Below are 20781 nucleotides of genomic sequence, written 5' to 3'. Positions count from 1 at the left end.
AAATTCCTCATGAGCACAATTAAGTGTTCTGGAATACTCATACTTCGCAATGTTGTCCATAGCTTGTCATGATCCACACAATCAAAAGCCTTTGCATAGCAATGCCTTTTGTATTCCCTTATTTTCCTGCCTTGGCCATCTCCCTCACATCCAATATGACCCAGCTCATGTCATCTCCTCTTCGAAAGTCTTCATTTTCTTTAGAGAGATCTTTTTCTCCCTCTCTAGCTCTACAACATATTGTTCACACATAAATTTATCTCAGGGTACTCTGATATCTGCATATATTCCCTAGGACTAAACTGAATTTCTAGCAATAATGATGATTCCTAACATTTTGACACTTGCTATCTGCCAGGGACTGTCCTAACCACTTTACCTATATTAACTCATTGAATCCGCATCAATAAAACCTTACAATATAAGTACTATTGTTATCTGCATTTTATAGATGAAGAAACTAAGGCAGAGAGAAATGACATAAATCAATGACCTGAAATCACAGAGCTTAGTAGTAGATGAGCCAGGATTTCAACTCCAACAGCCTAGTAGTTCCGGAGTTCATGCTCACTATATAGTCTCTCTGAACTCCTGGAGGGCCGTCTCTCTGAACTCTCTTGTTTGTACACTCCATGCCCAGAGTACCTCACATACTTGTGGGATGAATTAAAATTTATAATTTTCTCGTAGTTATCCAAGAACAAGTTCTTCATAAGTAATGTAGGTTTTTAGCCAGTAATTGCAGAACTGAATCTTGAAAGGGTCTTTCATAAACAAGGAAGAGACTAAAATAAAATTTCTAATAATAAATTCAAAGGTCTCGGAAGAATTTTACTATGCAGAAAAGACTAATCATTTTCTTGGTAGCCAAATAACTGCAGAGAACCCAGGTGGGAGTAAAATGTCTCTACCAAGGAATCAATACCCCCTAAGAGAAGAGACTAAATGTCAGAATTTTTCTCCAATAACTGCATACTAAATTAATCCCATCTATCTCAATCTGAAATACAGATCAGAGTGTTTTGAAGGCAAAGGCAAAAAGACAGAGTATTTAAATAAACACGTAATCCCCAGAGCCAAATCTGTCAAGATAAGAGTAATCAATGAAAATAAATATGCTCTATTACTCAAAGAAATCAGCTGCATTTAAACAGCATCAACAAAAAAATTAACCTATTCCGTAAATCCTATATCTTGGCTAGATAAAATATGAGCATTACCTTTAAAACAATTAAGTACCCTTCATATGATTATTAAAAGCATGTAAGTTCTTGACAGTAGATTGTATATGAAATAAATTAACAAAAGCTAGAAGTATTTAAATTATACATAAACATTTAAGTGATTAAAAGTTATATGTATGTATGTATGTTTATATATATATATATTAAAAAACACAAGTGGGTAATTACATTTAATCAGTGAGACCATGATGAAACCACTGAGTACAAATTACATGTGGATGAAGTGGGGAATGGAACACCATGACTCCCTCCAGTCTTTTTCACACTACCAACCTATGTCATATACCTCAGCTTCTACCCCATCACTTAAATTCCACTGTGCAGCTTGGACAGGTACACAACCCACAGTTAAGTCTTGAAGCAAAATACCTTCCAGAACTCAGTTTTTTTCCATTTTACCCAACATTTCAGCAGGATCTGGGGCAGTACTCTTTAACCACAGTCATTAATATTTCTGTAGCAAAGTGCATGAATATTCACATTAAGTAGGATAAAGAAAGATTATAAATAGTAGTATCAGTCAGGTCAAATTTATGAGTTTAAAAAACATTCTGTTTTCTGAACTTTTAGGATATTTTCATTGTGGGAAAAGGCCTACATTGCAGTCATTCATTTTGCTGTACATCTCACAATGGCCTCACTACCTGCCATATTCAGTTACAATACTAATTTGTAAGCTATTCATTCTAGAATTAGCAGCACCACTAGAAACCATTTCGTTTTTACTCCTTACCTTCATTGTCTAGGAAACACAGTCTGGTCGTACGCCATCCTCACAATTGTCACTATGTTTCAGTCCATTTTTGCAGCCACTATGTGAATCCATTTCATTGAGTGTCTTCAGCTTTTTCGCTCCCCAAACATGATGTCCTTCTCCAGAGACTGGTCCTTCTTGACAACACATCCAAAGTATGTGAGGCCAAGTCTCCCCATCCTCACTTCTAAGGAGCCTTCTGGCTGTACTTCTTTCAAGACAAATTTGTTTGTTCTTCTAGCAGTCCATAGTATAGTCAATATTTTTCCTCAAACATCGTAATTCGAAGGCACTGATTCTTTTTTTGTTTTCCTCATTCATTGTCCAGCTTTCGCATGCATATAATGTGATTGAAAATACCATGGTTCTCAAACTGACATCTTTGCTCTTTTTCAACTGAAAGGTGTTTTGCAGTAGATTTGCCCAATGCAGTATGTAATTTGATTTCTTGATTGCTTCTTTCTGGAACATTGATTATGTATCCAAGTAAAATGAAATCCTTTTTTTTAACTTTAAAAAATAATAATTATAGACTCACAGAAAGTTGCACAAACAACATACAGAGTCCTATGTACTCTTTACCCAATTTTTCTAATGGTAGCATTTTATGTTGTTGTTAAGTGCCATCCAGTCAATTATGACTCATCACAACCCTGTATTGAATTTCCAAAGAGCACCTGGCAGGTTTGAGCCACTGACCTTGTAGTTCAAACCAAACTCGCAGTCCAGTGCCTATCCTATAGCACCACACCAGGAGCATTTTATATAGCTGTTGTTGTTGTTGCTAAGTGCCATAGAGTCGGTTCCGACCCATCGCGACCCTGAACAGGGTTTCCGAGGCTGTATATTTTTACGGGAGCAGAAAGCCTTTCTCCCGCAGAACTGCTGGTAGTTTTGAACTGCTGACCTTGTGGTTCGCAGCCTGATTCGTAACCACTACGCTACCAGAGCTCCTTGTAGTATAACATTAAAACCAGGAAACTGATCTTGGTACATCAGTGTTAACTAAAATACAAACCCTGAGTTTTCAGCATTTTAAAATCTGTGTTTATATATGTGTGTGTAGATATGCAACTGTTTTCCACGTACAGATTCAACTACCACTACAATCAAGATACATAACTGTTCTATCACCACAATATACCGTTTTGTATGTACACATTTCCCTACTCTCAATCCTGGTCCTAGCAAACACCAATCTGTTTTCCATCTCTAAAGTGTTATCATTTTGAAAATGTTATAAAATGGGATCATACCAAATATAAACTTTTGAGATTGAGCTTTTTTCACTTAGCACAATTCCCTGGAGATTCATCAGAGTTGGTATATGTATCATTAGTTCATTGCTTTGTATTACTGAGTAGCACTTCACTGTATTTATACACAACAGCCAGGTTCCACCATGTACCCACAGAAGAGCATGTGGTGTGTTTCCAGCACTTTACTATTATAAACAAGAGAGCTGTGAACATTTGAATATACTTTTCATGTCTCTGGAATCAGGGCTCCAGAGTGTGATTGCTGGGTTGTGTGACATACGTGTATGTTTAATTACCTAAGATGAAACTGCCAAACTATATTTCGGAGGGGTGGTACCATTTTAAATTCCTTTCAGCAATTTATTAGAAAGCGAGTTTTTCTACAGCCTCACCAGCACTTGATAAAGTAAATTCTCACTTTCAAATCCTTTCGAATCTGGGTCCCAATCCTGAAAATGCACTTCATGCATAGCCCACACATCTGTCAGTGGGCTTGCATTCTGCTACAACACAGAACAGCTTTCAGCAGAGCTCTCACACATACACCTAGGACGACAACAGACTATGAAGAAAGACCTGGTGATGTACTTCTGGAAATCAGACAATGAAACCCTATGCATCACACCAATCGGACCCACAAGCAATCATGGGGATGAACAAGACCAGACAAAGTTTAGTTCAATTGTACTTGGGGTCACTATGACTCAGAGGCTGACTAGAGATCAGGTAAAACAACAATATAACAATAATGCAGTGCTAGCTCATCAGTTTTAATTCCCTAATGGCTAACAGGAGTTCTGGTGTGACGCTACAGGATAAACACTTGACATCAAGGTTGGTTTGAACCTCAAGTTTGGTAGTTCAAACTCACCAGCCACTCCTCGGGAACCCTATGCAGGGTTGCCATGAGTTGGAAGTGACTCAACAGCATTTAACAACAACAATGGGCTAATAAGCAGTATTGGTGTAGCACTGCAGGACAACACTGGACTGCTAACCAAGATCAGTGGTTGAAACTCATCAGTCACTCCTCTGAAACCCTATACAGGGTCACTATGAGTTGGAACTGACTCGATGGCACTTAACAACAACATTGGTTAATAATTTTGAACATGTTTTCATATACTTAGTTGTTGGTAGTATTTGTTCTTCTGGTCATTGAATTTAGAGAGTTCTTTACATATTCTAGAATTAAGTCCTTCAGATATGCAATTTGCAAATGTTTTCTCCCAGTCTGTGGCTCATCTTTCCATGCTGGGAACAGGGTCCTTTGCAAAGCAAAAGTTTTTGTTTTGTTTTTTAATGAAGCTCCATTTTCTCCTTGTGGATTGAGCTTCTGGTGTTGTATTAGGAACTGTTTTGCTAGCTGTAGGTCCCAAAGATAGTCTCCTGGTTTTTTTTCCTAAAAATCTTACATTTTGCAACTAAATACATGATCTACACTGCATTGACCCTTTTTATGTGGTTTTGTTTTGAACATGGTGTAAGGTTTAGGTTGAGATTCCTTTTTTGCCTCTGGACATCAAATTGTTCCAGCTCCATTTGTTAAAAAGACTATCCTTTCACTGAACTGCTTTGCACCTTTGTCAAATGTCAATTAGGCAGATTTGTATCGATCTATTTCTGAGTTCCCTATTCTGTTCCATCAATCTGTCTACTCCTCTGCTAATACCATAGTCTCTTGATTACTGTACTTATATGGTATGGTTTAAATCAGGTAGAGTGATTCTTCCTACTTTTTTTTTTCATTTTCTACATTGTTTTAGCTATTCTAGTTCCTTTCATGTGGCTCACATTACTACATTGATTATACTTGCTTTTAATAAGCCCATATGCCTAGTGGAGGTATGCCAGTCAGGGGGAGAAAGCTGAAAAAAGAATCATGAAGGAAAAAATAAATACTATCACTAGTCTAAAATATTATCAATGTAATTTCTATTCATCCATCCATTCATGAAGCCCCAGCTTCTCCATGAAAGATGCTCTACAATTCCAGGCTACTTTAGGACTGTATTTCTAAATATAATAGCTATTGTACCTAACTTCTCTACTACTCATTAGTCAACTACTACCTTCTTTCTGTTAACCATTTATATATATTTTTGTCCAATAGAACATCAACTCATCAAGGGGCATGGTCCCAGTTTTAGATGTGTTTATTGTCTTCCATTCCATAACCCATCTGTCAATGTGTCATAGTGGCTTATGTGTTGCTATGATGCTGGAAGTTAAGCCACCTATATTTCAGATATCAGCAAGGTCACTCATGGTGGGCAGGTTTCAGCAGAGCTTCCAAACTAAGAAAGACTAAGAAGACAGACATGAGATCTACCTCTGAAAATCAGCCAATGAAAACTTGATGTATCGTAACAGCAAACTGTATATAGTTCACTTGCTCTGGCCATGTCATAAAAAGATATCTATGACTGGAGGAAGGCAGGTGAAGGTGAGAGAAACCCATAATGTGATGAACTACAATGATGAACTCAAACAGCTAGCAAAGATGACACAGGATAGCACAATGTTTTGTTCCATTGTATATAAGGCCTCCCTGAGTCAGCGTTGACTTAATAGTCATACAGTGTTCTGTTATGATCCATTAGGTTTCCACTGGCTGACTTTCAGAAACATATCCTAAGTTTTTATTCCTACCTATCCATCTACCTACCTACCTATTATTTCTCCATAAGTTTCAAGAAACATTTAGTTATTAACCAAAGATTCTTTATCTAACTAGGAATTTACAACAGAGCGGTCCTGGAAAATCTAGAATAAAGGTAAAAATTAGTTAATTGCTCCACTGTTCTAAGACATAAGATCCTTAACTCAACAAATCTCCAGGTTTTAAAATTTAACTTCACTTCTAAATTAAACTGTTAAATTAAAGCAGGTACTTCTGGTCAATTATCCCTTTTCTTGATGTACAGCTTAGGTAAAGAAAAAGGAAGCAATAAATAATGAATTCTAGTGATCTTTTTTATTTCCAGCAGTTTGTCACAATGTCACCATTTGTCACTGTGGGTTAATGCACTGGACTGCAAAGTCGGTTTGAACCACAAGATCTGCGGTTCAAGCTCACAATCCACTCCTCGGGAACCCTATACAGGGTCGCAACCAACTAGACAGCACTTAACAACAACAATATCTAATTTAAGGGCTATTAGATATGGCTCAAGGAGCATTGGCGGCTCAAATGGTTAAGTATTCAGCTGCTAACTAAAATGTTCACAGTTTGAACCTACTCATCAGCTCCATGAGAGAAATATCTGAGTAGCAATCTGCTGCTGCAAGAAAACTCTATGGTGCAGCTGCACTCTGTCACATGGAGGTGCCATGAGTCAAAATTGCTTTAACAGCACCTAACAACAACAGACATGACTTATCCTTAATAGACCATGCAGATCTACCTCAAAAAGTAAAATGACCAAGGGGTAAGATTTTTGATTTAAGAAAAGAATGTTGTTGTTGTTGTTGTTGTTATGTGATGTGGAGTCAGTTTCAACTCTTAGCGACCCTGTACAGGGTTTCCGAGGCTGTAAATCTTTACGGGAGCAGAAAGCCTCATCTTTCTCCTGCGGAACAGCTGGTATTTTCGAACTGCTGACCTTAAGGTTCACAGTCCGATTCTTAAAAAGAAAAGCCCAAAATGCAAAATGAAACTTCAAAAGTCACCAATATAGATATGTACGTTCCAAATTAAACATGTACATTCTATTAGTGAAATGTACTACTGCTTTTGTGTAAGTTTCACTAGATGTTCCTTCCGGTCCTAACTATCTCAACTACAAGGGACCTTTGTGCCCTTTGACTAACATGCTGACAACAACCTCTCTTTATTATCAATGCTTTGTTGATAAGATTTCAACAAATTATGGTATGTGGCATGTACAACTCTATTAAAATTAAGAACCTATATGTATTAAAAGATTACATAAAGAAAGTGAAAGTTAAGCCACAAACCAGAAGATATCTTTAACACAAGTAACTAGTGATAGAAAAATAAAAATGAAAAGTGTATGTATACACACACACATTTGTTGTTGCTGGACTCACGCACACACATGTTGTTGTTGTTATGTGCCATGGAACCTTGAGGTTCGCAGCCCGATTCGTAACCACTATGCTACCAGTGCTCACACATGAGGAGGCTTCAAAAGGTTCATGGGAAAAATTCCATCTTTCCACAAACTTTTTGAAAATCAATAAAAAATGCAATACAACAATAGGCAAATAGATCTTCAACAGAAATGAAAATGGGTGGCCATTAACAAGAAAAAATAAACGTACAAACACATTAGTGATAAGGAAGATAAAAATTCAAACCAAGATGAAATAATATTTTACCTCTACTTGATCAGCAAAAAACAGGAAGCAACTTCTTCTGGTGTTGTTAGTGACTAGAGTAACCATAACTCAGAGAAAGTATAAACTGGTATAACCACTTTGGAAAACAATTTGGTGTCGTCTTACTCAGCTGAACACGTGCACATCCAACAACTATATGTATATGTATAGCCTCAAGATATGTACACAAGAAGATATGTGCAAGAATATTCATAACAGCATTGATCACAGTACCAAACAATGTAAACAACCTAAATATTGGCTGGAAGGAGACTGTAGCATATTCACACAATAGAATTTCATACATCAGTGAAAATCTAATGTGCGTAAACTTAAACCAGCAATATGGATGAATCTCAGAATCTGAACATTAAAAAAACAAAAACTAGTCATTTGGGAAAAAGTGGTAAATGGTGGCACAACACAGAAATGTAATCAATGTCACTGAGTTGTAAATGTGGAAGTTGTTTTATTGCAAATATTTTTGTATGTATATTTTCACCACAATTAAAAAAAAAAAAAATCAAATAGAGATTCCATAATCCTTTATCTAGAATAGGGGTGGGGAACATCCAGCCCATAGGCTGTATAAGGCCCAAGAAATCATTTGGTCTGGCCATGCCAAAGCAACCAAAGTTCTAGCCATCACATTGTTGTTGATGTTGTTGTTAAGTGCCGTCAAGTCGGTTCCGACCCATAGAGACCCTGTATAGGGTTTCTGAGGAGCAACTAGTAAGCTTGAACCACTAATCTTGCAGTTCAAACGACTTTGCAGTCTGATGCATTAGCCCACAGCACCACACCAGGACTCCATTAAAGGTGACCTATTTTTTGACCAAGTACAGCAAGCTAATTGTTTGACCAAGTACAACAAGCTAATTTTTAAGTTAATAATTTTATATGGCCCACAAATGATGTTACAGATTTTGGCAGAAAAAAAGGTTCCCCACCTTTGATCTAGAAAAACAAAAAAAAAACGAATCACAGAAGACCATATACAATAAAATAGTACATTTATAAATGTCAACAATGAGAAAATTAAAGTTATTTGTTTTGGAAATAATATTGTTTAGGAAAACACACATTAATAGAAAATTTAACAAAAAATTCGGTATAGTAGGGCTCAGGGAGGTAGACTAAGGTTTGCACAGAAAGCGTCAACCAAATTGGTAAAGTTATAGTTTTAAAGTTAAGTTATTGCTGTTATTAAGTGCTGTGGAGTCAGTTCTAACGCATAAAGACCTGTTTCCAAGGAACGGCTTGTGGGTTTGAGCCGTGGACCTTTTATGGCTAGCAATCTAGTGCTGATCCTACAACGCTGCACCAGGTGGGCTCTATATAGACGAAAATTTTCAGTGTGTGCAAATTAGAATCTCTGGAGAATTTACTTCTCCAGCTGCTAAGGGACATATTTTAGCCCAATCATAAGATAGCATCCCTAATAATTGGGAACAATGTCAAGAAGTAAAATCACATTATTATTGCTATTTGGTAACTTTTGTGGTTATTTTAAAAAAAAGAGAGAGAGAAAAGGACAAGTGTCTTATCTAAATAATAATAATAATAATAAAAGGGGTGGAGAGGGTGGAAAACCAAGTATTGTGGATATAAAAAGGCAACGTGAAGGATGTTTGCAATGATGGAATGCTATGTATATTGACAGTATCAATGTCAATATCTGGTTGGCTCTCCAGTCTTGCTTCCAAGGAGCATTCTGGTGGTACTTTTTTCAAAACAAACTTGTTTGTTCTCTGGAGTCCATGGAACTTTTGATACTCTTCTCCAACACCATAATTCAAAGCCATCAATTCTTCTATGGTCTTCCTTATTCACTTTCCAACTTTCACCTGCACAGGAGATGATTGAAAATACCATGGCTTGGGTCAGGCACACCTTAGTCCTCAAACTGACATCTTAATTCTTTTACACTTAAAAGAGGTGTCATTTGCAGCAGATTTACCAAATGTAATACTTCATGTGATTTTGTGACTGCTTCCTCTGTGAGTATTGATAATAGATCCAAGCAAAATGAAATCTTTGACAACTTCAATCTTGTCTCCATGATTTATTGGTACAGCTGTGAGGATTTCTGTTTTTCTTTAAACTGAGGTGCAATCCATACTGAACGCTGTAGTCTCTGATCTTCATCTGTAAGTATTTTAAGTCCTCTTCACTTCTTCGCAATGTTAGCTACACTTTGTTATGATCCCCACAGTTAAAAGCCTTTACACAGACAATAAAGCACATATTGTCAGAAGAGACCAGTCTCTGGAGAAGGATATCATGTTTAGCAAGGTGGAGGGTCAGAGAAAAAGAAGACCACCAACGAGATAGATTGGCAAAGTGGCAGCATCAATGGATTCAAGCGTGGCAATAGTAGTGAGGTTGGCCCAGCATTGGGCAGTATTTCGTTCTGCTATGCATAAGGTCACTATGAGTCAGCACCTAACAACAACAAAAATCTTTCTAGTACTCTCTGCTTTCAGCCAAGATGCATCTGATGTCAGAAATGATATCCCTCATTCTCCTTCTGAATCTGGCTTGAATTTTTGGTAGCTCCCTTTCAGTGTACTGCTGCCAACAGTTTTGAATTATCTTCAATAGAATTTGACTTGCATGGGTTATTAATGATATTGTTGAATGATTTCCACATTCTGTTGGGTCACTTTTCTTTGGAATGGGCACAGATATGGAGCTCTTCCAATCAGCTGGCCAGGTAGCTGCCTTCTAAATTTCTTGGCATAGATGAGTGAGAGCGTCTAGCACTGCATCACTTTGTTGAATCATTTCAATTTGTATTCCATCAATTCCTGGAGCCTTGCTTTTCACCAATGCCTTCAGTGCAGTTTGTACTTCTTCCTTCAGTACCATCAGTTCTTGATCATATTCTGCTTCTTGAAATGGTTGAGCATCAACCAATTCTTTTTGGTACAGTATCTCTGCCTTCCTTCCCTCTTATTTTGAGACTTCCTGTACCATTCACTATTTTGCCCATAGAATTCTCAATTATTTCAAGTCAAGGCTTGAATTTTTTCTTCAGTTCTTTCAGCTTGAGAAATACTGAGTAGATTCTCTTTTGGTTTTCTAACTCCAGGTTTTTGCACATTTCATTAGAAAACTTGACTCTGCTTTCTCAAACTGCCCTTTGAAATTTTCTTTTCAGCTCTATTACTTCATTTCTTCTAGTTGCTTTAGCTACTCTATGCTAAAGAACATGTTTCAGAGTCTCTTCTGACATCCATTTTGGTCTTTTCTTTCTGTCTTAGGCTGGATTATTGAGAGAAACAAAACCAGTACTATGTATGTTGTTGTTAAGTGCCGTCGAGTTGATTCCAACCCATAGCAACCCTGTATAGGGTTTCTGAGGAGCGGTTGGTAGCTTGAACAGCAGACATTGGACTTTGCAGTCCAGTGCATTAACCCACAGCGCCTACCACACACAGATACATATACATAGAGAGAAGTGTGTATCAAGGAAATGGCTCACAACTGTAGAGATAGGACAGTTTCGAATGCAGAGCAGGTGAACCAAGTTCAGCGGGAGACTCCAGAAGGCAGGAATCCCAAGTCAAGGCACAGAGCAGACCTTCGGTGCTGGAGCACAAGTGGCAGCAGGGTGACGATGGACCAAGGCCTGGTGATGTGCAATACACACGCTTAGGCGACAGGAACAGATGTGCAGGGCCCTCCAGTGGGCATCTGGTTTTCCAGGCACACTTGGTGGGCAGCAGGCAAATGCACAATAGAGCAGACCACTGGCTTAGGTTCAAAACCAGAGGTTGGAGGGTAACCTAGATGCAAGATGCAGAACCAGCGGGGAAGAGTGTGAGTCTTTCCTGCATGTCCATTATATTGGGAGCAGGCCATACCCCCCATAAAGGCATCCTTTCAATTGATTGGCTGTTCATAGCCAATCATCACAGAGTTATCTATCAACTGCTTATAGTCAATCATATTGTTAACTAGCAACTGTCAAACTGGGGTTTCTGATTCAATCAAGCTGACACAGAACCTAAACCTCACACTTTGTTTCCTGTCTTTTTAATGGCCTTTTGTTTTCTTCATGTATGATGTCCTTGATGTCATCTCACAATTCTTTTCTTTGGTCATTGCTGTCTAGTGCATTAAATTTGTTCTTGAGATGGTCTCTAAATTCCGATGGGATATATTCAAGGTTATTTTTTTTAGCTCTCATGGACTTGTTTTAATTTTCTTCAGCTTCAACCTGAACTTGCATATGAGCAATTGATGGTCTGTTCTACAATCTGCCCCTGGCCTTGTTTTAACTGAAGATATTGAACTTCTCCATCGTCTCTTCCCAGAGATGTAGTCGACTTGATTCCTTTGTATTCCATCTGGTGAGGCCCTCATGTATAGTCACCTGTTTGTGCTGCTGAAAAAAGGTAATTGCAAGGAATAAGTACTTGATCTTGCAAATTTCTATCATGCAGTCCCCAGCATTGTTTCTATCATCAAGGCCATATTTTCCACCTACCAACCCTTCTTCTTTGTTTCCAACTTTCACATTCCAATCACCAGCTATTATCAATGCATTTTGACTGCATATTTGATCACTTTCAGGGTGAAGAAGTTGGTAGAATTCTTCAATTTCATCATCACTGGCGTTAGTGCTATTGCTACTGCTGCTGTGTGTCACTGAGTCAGTTCCAACTCATAGGGACCCTTTATAGGGTTTCTAAGGCTATAAATCTTTATGGAAGTAGAAAGCCTTATCATTCTTCCATGGAGAGACTAATGGATTTGAACTGCTGACCTTGAGGCTATGTGTACCTATGCTACCTGGTCTTCAGTGATTGGTATATAAATTTGAATAATAGTGGTATTAACTGGTCTTCCTTGTAGACATTTGGATATTAATATGGATATTATCTTTTCATTGACAGCACTACACTTCAAGATATTCTGTGAAATGCTCTTTTTGGCCATGAATGTGACGCCACTTCTCTTCAGTTTGTCATTCCCAGCATAGTAAACTATATGATTATGTGATTCAAAATGGCTAATAGCAGTCCATTTCAGCTCACTAATGGAGTCCGTGTACGGCGCTGTGGGTTAATGTGCCAGACTGCAAAGCCGTTTGATTGGCGGTTCAATCTCACCAGCTGCTCCTCAGAAACCCTACACATGGTCACTATGGGTCCGAACCGACTCAATGACACTTAACAACAAATGCCTAGGTTATCTATTTTTATGCATTCCATTTCATTTTTGATGACTTCCAATTTTTCTAGATTTACACTTTGTATATTTGTTGTTGTTATTAAGTACTGTCGAGTCGGTTCTGACTCACAGCGAACCTGTATAGGGTTTCCAAGGAGCAGCTGGTGGGTGTGAACCGCCAACCTTGTAAGTAGTGGTCCAGTGTGTGACTAGAAGGCACGGTATGATGCTGTAGGATAAGCACTGGACTGCTAGCTACAAGGTTGGCATTTCAAATGCACCAGTCACTCCTTGGAAACCCTATACAGATTCACTATGAGCTAGAACTGACTTGAAGCACTTAACAACAACAACAACAACAACAAAGTGACACAACAACCAAATGCAACACCTGAGCCTAAGCTGTATGCTGTACAGTTGTTGTCAAGTGCCATCAGACTGGTTCCAACTTACAGTGACCTGATATATGATTTCTGAAGAGCCGCTGGTGGGTTTGAACTGCCAACCTTGGGGTTAACAGTCCAGTGCTTATCTTACAGCGTCACACCAGGACTCCTATATCCTGTATTAGAGGAAGAAAAATGCTATAAAAGACAATGTTGTTGTTGTTGAATGTCATCGAGGTAGTTCCAACTCAAAGTGATCCTGTATAGGGTTTCCAAGGAGCGGCTGGTGAGTTTGAGCACCTGACCTTGCAGTCCAAATGACCGTGCGGTCCAGTGCATATCCTAAGTTATATATATGTATACAAGGGGGCTTCAAAAAGTTTGTGAAACCATACATAGTTTTTGTTTTTAAGTGCTGTCAAGTGGGTTCCAACTCATAGTGATCTGTATAGGGTTTCCAAGGAGTGGTGAGTTTGAACTGCCGACATTGTGGTTCAAGTTGGCCTTGCAGTCCAGTGCCACACTATACATACATATATGTATATTTATATATAAATACAATACACATATACTATTTACATACGTATAGGTGTGTATATTTACAATTTTTCTAAGAATCATTAGAGGGTAGTTTGCATACATCAATACACAGTATGGATTATACCTTAACATAAAGCAAACATCTTCAGTATGGATTACACCTTCAGTATGGATTAAAACTTAGCAGGAAGAAAACAAAAAGTCCTCACAACTGGACCAATAAATAACATAATTTTAACTGCAGAAAATGTGAAGTGGTCAGAGATTTCATTTTACTTGGATCCACAGTCAATGTCCATGGAAGCAGTAGTCAAGAAATCAAACACTGGTATATCTGCTGCAAAAGACCCCTACGGTGGTTGATGGTGGTGTGCTGTGGAGTTGGTTCTGACTCACAACCACCCTGCATAGGGTTTCCAAGGCTGTATATCTTTACAGAAGAGAAAGCTTCATCTTTCTCCCACGGAACCACTGGCAGTTTCTAAATGCTGACCTTGAGGTTAGCAGCCCAACTCGTAACCCCTATGCTACCAGAGCTCCTTAAAAACATCTATAAAACATAAAAATTCAAAGATGTCATTTTGAGGTTTATGGTGCACCTGACCCAAGCCATGGTTTTTTCAATTGGCTCACATGCATTTGAAAGCAGGAAAGAATAATGGATTCATTTGAATGATGGTGTTGGCGAAGAATATACGTTGAACTGCCAGAAGAATCAACCATCTGTCTTGGAAGAAATACTATGAAGTACTTATCATGAGGACGGTAAGACTTCAGTTCATGTACTTTGGTCATGTTATCAGGAGGGGCCAGTCCCATGTATGGTAAAGTAGAAGGTCAGAGAAAAAGAGGAAGCTCTCTAATGAGATGGACTGGCACAGTGGCTACAACAATGGGCTCAAACGTAAGAATCACTATGAGGACGGCACAGGACCTGGCTGTTTTGTGCTGTTGTTTGAACTGCCTCAAGAGCACTTAGCCACACAATATAATTATGTTTAAAATAGGTGAATCTGAAAAAAGGGTATAGAAATGTGTTCTATCTTGCAACTTTTCTAAGTTTGAACTTACGTTCAAATAAAAAGTTAATTTGTTTTTTAACTGTAAGCAAAAGTTCTGATCTTTAAAAATTACCAGCAGTTCTGTGTAAGTGGTAAAGATCCCAAGAGGATAATGACCACTAATTGGTTAAATTCATACTTCAAAGAACTCTTTACAGTTGGCCTATCTCCTTCTCCCCGCTCTTTTTGGAGACAAACTCTCCAGGAGTGTGGGACCTAAAATAGATTCATTCCACTTCTAAAAGGCCATTGCTAGAATGTGCTCAGTTTCTCCACAGATCACTGAGGACTTTTACCCTCAACGGTTACGAAGCAAAATCACGAGGATATACAAATGTTTCTCAAATGATAAACCACTTGTCCACTCAGCTGAGCAAGTGAGATTAGAATGTTCAGGTGAGTGGACAAGATAACACTGAAGATATACGAAGAGTGATGGAAGGAAGGGGTTAAAAAGATACGCCGGGCTCTGGTCAGAGAATCCCGAGGAGAGTGCTGGCCAGGAAAAAGGATACAACACGGTGCGAGTGTGTTGACAGGAAACGGAGTAGCTCACCTGGCTGTGGTAAGCAGAGGGTGCCGAGTTCCCACCAGCTTCCGCACCTGCATTGCAATGTTGCTGAGCTCGTCGCTCAGCAGGCAGCGGAGGCTCATAAAGGACGTGGGATAGCCCACGATCTTCTCTGCCTCTGATACCACCTGGTTCCAATGGGCCGGCGACTTGGAGGACTGGCCATGCCAGGAGCTAGTGTGGAAGCACGGGGACCACCCCCGGCGACGAGGGGAATTCGAAGATCCGAGATAGCGAGGAAAGCATAACAGCAGCCGCCGGAGGCTCATAGTTTGAGTCTAGGAGAATCAGGGACCGGAGGAGTACGGCAGTGGTGCGGTGATCAAATCAGGGGCAGAGGAGAAACTTGCTGGGACTAGAAGAAAGCGGCGACTCTTGACCCTCAAGAGGATGATTTCTTGAAAGCGTAGCCTGAAATGAACAACGGCTTTCTGTAGCTCAGACTAGATATACAACAGCCCCAGCTCAGTACTGCCCTCCGTCAACCGGGGTAGAAACCACGGGTACTGTTTACATGGGGGGCGCCATATTGGAGGCGTAGAATGCGGCCTGCCGTAATGACGGAGGCGGGCTGTTATGGAGCAAAGAACGGTCCCTATTTTACGGCGCACCGGGAACGCCCCCCAAAGGGCGGGGTTTAGAAGGTGAGCCCGGGAAATGAGAGGCGGGGTGAAAGTCTCCGCTTCTCCTAGCCCTTCCTCCTGTCCTGGCTGCGTAAAGTGTGGATACTCCTTAATACCTCTCATCCGGAAGTCCAGGCCTAGTCTGATTTCTCAGAGCAAACCGGCAGTCCAGCACAAAGTGTGCGCGTTCCAGTATTTGTGTCATTAACAAGGGCTAGTGTTACCTATAATGAAAAGCCTCCAGTCAAGGCGCTCTTTTCTCCCGGAAGCTTCTTGTGACTGTCTGCCGCCAACCCCTGGGCCTCTGGTGGTGGTGGTGTGCCGTGGAGTCGGTTCCGACCCATAGCGACCCTGAACAGGGTTTCCAAAGCTGTAAATCTTTACGGGAGCAGAAGGTCTCATCTTTCTCCCCCGCAACAGCTGGTAGTTTCTAACAGGCTGATCTTGAAGTTCGCAGCCCGATTCTAACCACTCCTCCACCGCTTCTGGGACTGTTCTGTTAGTGGGCCAAGGCTCAGTGGTGGAACCCAGAGTCCGAGGCTGAGCTCTTCTGCCTTGGTGACCCAGTGCCCAACCAGATGGAAGGCGTCATTTCCACTGGGATAAGCTTCCCTTCCCAAGAAATGTCCACCAACCCGTGTGCAAATCACTGACCTTTTCGCTGAGCCTCCTTTTACCGCAGCTAGCATCTTGTTAAGTGCCATCGAGTTGGTTCCAACCCATAGTGACCCTATATGATAGCATGGATCTACTGACCTAAAACAAAATGGAGTTGGTTTAATCATTGAGTCTCAAGTGAGGAGCTTGAAAATGAGGATATACAAATGTTTCTCAAATGATAAACCACTTGTCTACTCAGCTGAGCAAGTGAGATTAGAATGTTAAGGTGAGTGGACAAGATAATACTAAAGATATACAAGGAGTGATGGAAGGAAGGGGTTAAAAAGGCTGGAATTACCTCGTGGTCCTAGAAGAAGGAAGGAAGAAGACAGGACAGCAAGAATGTTGTTAAGTGCTGCCGAGTTGATTCCTACCCATAGTGACCCTGTATAGGGTTTCCAAGGAGCAGTTGATGAGCTTGAACCACGGACCTTGTAGTCTGACACATTAGCCCGTGGGGAATTGTTGTTTGCCGTGGAGTTGGTTCCGACTCATAGTGACCCCGTACAGCGTTTCCGAGGCTATAAATCTTTATGGGAGTAGAAAGCCTCCTCTTTCTCCCACGGAACAGCTGGTAGTTTCGAACTGCTGAGCTTGCTGTTCGCAGCCCGATTCGTAACCACTACGCTACCAGAGCTCCTTACACAAGGGGAATGGGATGTGCTTAAACCCACCCAGATAGTTATATCAGGAATTAAGCAGAGACCATAAAGGAGCTCTGATAGCGTAGTGTGCCTATATAATGTGCCGGCTCTTCAAAATGGACAGGACTTTCCTGAGAAATTATTCTCTCCGTCCTCCAGACTGCTGGCTTTCTGTTAATAAAGTTTGGATTGGATCTCACCCTGTCACTGTAATTGACTACAATGGCAGGAGGCAAGCCCTCTTTCGGTTTGGCAACATGTATAGGGTTTCCAAGGAGTGACTAGTGAGCTTGAACCACTGACCTTGCAATTCAAGCGACTTTGCAGTCCAGTGCATTAACCCACAGCGCCACACCAGGACTGGGCAGCTAGTGTAGTGGTTACAAATGGCCTGCTAACCTCAAGGCCAGCAGTTTGAGACTACCAGTCAATCCACAGGAGCAAGATTAAGGCTTTCTGCTCTTGTAAAGATTTACAGCCTTGGAAAACCTATACAGGGTCACTGTGAGTCGGAACCGACTTCATGGCACATAACCACCACCACCACAGCCTAGGCAGACCCAGTCATGCCCCTACAAGGAAAGAAAGAAAAAATATACTTCTTCTTAGTACCTAGCCCGGGATAGCTCCGTGTAGCGTCCAAGATTCAAAAGTGACCTGAGTTCTCTCCCCAGATTAGCTCATATATATCTGATTTAATTTTCCAAATAGACCCAACAAAGCTGTGTCAACTGTTTAAGGCCACATTATTCAGGGTTGTAAAGAACATAGGTGATGTGGTTCCTGAATCCATGTTCTTAATACAGTCTCTCTTTTCCACTCTGTTCACCTTATTTTGAGGAAAAGCAGTCCATCAGCTCAGCAATCCTACTTACTCATTTTTACATCGATCTAGCATCTGGTCCCTTTCTCATCACCCAAAACAAGTGTCAACAAATCCGTGCTGATAGTTAAAGTTTTCACACACTTAGAATATCTTGAAAACTCTTTACAACTTTCAAACTACTTCCAAATTCTTAGTTGATATTTTAAATATTAACTTCATATATGGTACTGGACTGGACTCTTGGACAACATATAAAACTTGGAATTTATAGACTCGGGATAAATTAAAGAGTTCTGATTCACTTTGCGAAAAGGTCCTTTTCTCTTAAGAAAAAAAATCATTCAGCCTCAAATGCCCCTTAAATGGCAAGTTTCCCTTGTGATTTAAAAATCCTAGTTTATTTATAAAAATTCAATTTAGGTATAACTTTTCAGGGGCATATTTTGTATAAAGTGAATTATGGTTGAAATTATTAAACATAGTCTCTATCCCAAAATAAGTAAGCCAAGCTGAGGTTTGAAACTAATTCCGTAAAACATAAAAAACTCCTGGCAATAAAAATCAGGTCTGTAGATGAAAATAAGTATGGATAGTGGGATATTTTACCATTCCTAAAAGTTCCAAGTCTTGAGCTTCTGGGTTATCCAAGGTGAAAGAAGTGTGACAAAAAAAAGAAGAGAGATAAAGACTGAATGTGATATATTGTGTACCTGTGGCTCTTTCTTCAGACTCCTAGTGCTTTAAGACTAACTTTTCATGCAATTTCCTTAATACCAATTCATAGCATGTACTTTAATTTCCCCACATAGAATCCAAGTGCATTATTCTTTGGTCATACTCTATTAACCAAGTTTATTATTATTATTATTCATGGGCCTTTTGGTCCCATTTACTTTAAAGAATCAGCACTTTCCTTTTTACTTACAGTTAAAAGTTTGCTCTATACCTAATGATAATGAGGTTTTAGAAGGTTAAGGTGGTATTTGTTCCTTACTCTTCCAGATAAATATATAATTCCTTAGAGTCTTCATGACTAAAGAAATTTCTGAATTACTAGTGACTGTGAGGAGCAGGTGCAAGGAGTATGTAAGATTCTGCCCTTTCTGGCCATTGATAATAGCCCTTTGGAGGATGTCTGGATGTGTATGTATGAAGAATGCACCAGGGTTTCTCAGTCTCAGCACTACTGACATTTTGTTGTGGGGCCCTGTTCGGTGCATTGTAGGATGCTTAGCAGTATCACTGGCCTCTGCCAATAAGATGCCAGTAGCAGCCCTCTCCCAGTTGTGACATTAAATATGCCTCTGTGGTACCTTCAATTTTACTTGATATGGTTTTTCTATCCAAAGTCTTAACCCTCACCAAATGACTGGATGGGGCCATCCAAATAGGGTGTACAGGGCTCTAACACTGGGATTGGTTCGTTTTGTCATTGTACTGAATTTAAAAGATGCCATCTCAAAAACAGGAACAGGTGACTCCAGAACCATCAAGAAAGAAGCACATGCGTGGGGTGTGAGATCCTTACCTGCAAAAGTAGCAACAGCTGAGGCGGCAACATAGAATGGCAGATTAGCTGCATGTTTCTAGGCCCATGGATCAAGTAAAGCTGAGTGTTTATGGGCAGGAGGCTGGCTAATGGAGCTTGGTTACACTTGCCCCAGCAGGGCAGTTGCCTCAGAGCTACATAGCTGAGAGGCTGAAGACAAGAAAGAGGCCTGTCTGCAGTACGGCAGAGAAGAGGCGTTCCAGACTGGAGAACTGCTGCATCTGAGTTGCTTCTAATCCTGAATTGTACCTGTTCACTTCCCTAATGACCCCCATAATCATGATTGCCTGTGAGTTCTGTGTGACTATTGCAATGAATCATCGAACCCAGATGTAAAACTGAGTACTTTATGAGGGATGGTTGGTGTTAGAATAGGGTCATGAAGGCTGTAGGGTAGAGGCATGTCTGACCTCCGCTTCATAGAATTTGGCCTTGAGCTGATTTTGAATTTCATTCTTCTACCTTCTTATGAAGCCAGAAGCAGTCAGTTATGACCTTCCGGCCATTTTTGCAATCTCCAAAACAGGGCGGGAGGGGGAAGAGGAACACCAGTTGTCATCGAGTCAATTCCAACTCATGGCGACACCATATGAGAGGATTTCAAAAAGTTTGTGGACAAAGGGAATTGAAAGATAATGGCATTTCTCCATGAACTTTTTGAAGCTCCCTGATACGTGTTAAAGTGAAACTGCACACCATAGCATTTTCAATGGCTGTAATCTTTAGAAAGTAAATCACTAGGACTTTCTCTTTCCAAAGTGCCTCTGAGTGGACTCAAACCATCAACCTTTAGATTAGTAGTGGAGCAATTCATCATTTGTACCATCCAGGAAACCTGAATATGTTTCTTATTGTTGTTGTTAAGTTACCTTGACTTGGTTCTGACTCATAGCAACCCTGTATAGGGTTTCCAAGTCTGGAAATCTTTTAGGGTAGAACGTCTCATCTTTCCTCTGATTAGTGACTGGTGGGCTAGAACTAACCTTGTGATCCAGTTCTTATCCTACAGGGCTACTGCTCTCACTGTCTCCTGTGTACAGAATTGTTCAGTTGAAAACAGATCAATAGGAGACTCTGAAAGAATAAAACAAGCTGTGTGTTCTATCTCCCCATCCATGGCATTTACTCCTACAGAGCAG

The 20781-nt window shown here is 40.1% G+C and overlaps 1 protein-coding gene across 1 annotated transcript in view; it reads right to left on the bottom strand.

Moving 5' to 3' along the window:
• PDSS2 (prenyl (decaprenyl) diphosphate synthase, subunit 2) overlaps positions 1-15871 on the bottom strand; it is a 387297-nt gene extending 371426 nt beyond the window's left edge. The window contains exon 1 of the mRNA XM_006839955.1: positions 15326-15871. Coding sequence (XP_006840018.1) covers positions 15326-15609 — 284 coding nt within the window. The 5' untranslated portion in view covers positions 15610-15871. The remainder of the gene's footprint in view (positions 1-15325) is intronic.
• Positions 15872-20781: the final 4910 nt, after the last annotated feature.

The sequence above is a fragment of the Chrysochloris asiatica genome, unplaced genomic scaffold, assembly GCF_000296735.1.
Source record: "Chrysochloris asiatica unplaced genomic scaffold, ChrAsi1.0 scaffold00027, whole genome shotgun sequence".
In the NCBI taxonomy this organism is placed as follows: domain Eukaryota; kingdom Metazoa; phylum Chordata; class Mammalia; order Afrosoricida; family Chrysochloridae; genus Chrysochloris; species Chrysochloris asiatica.
The sequence above is the reverse complement of the archived record's forward strand: the minus strand, read 5'-3'. Positions and strand labels throughout refer to the sequence as shown.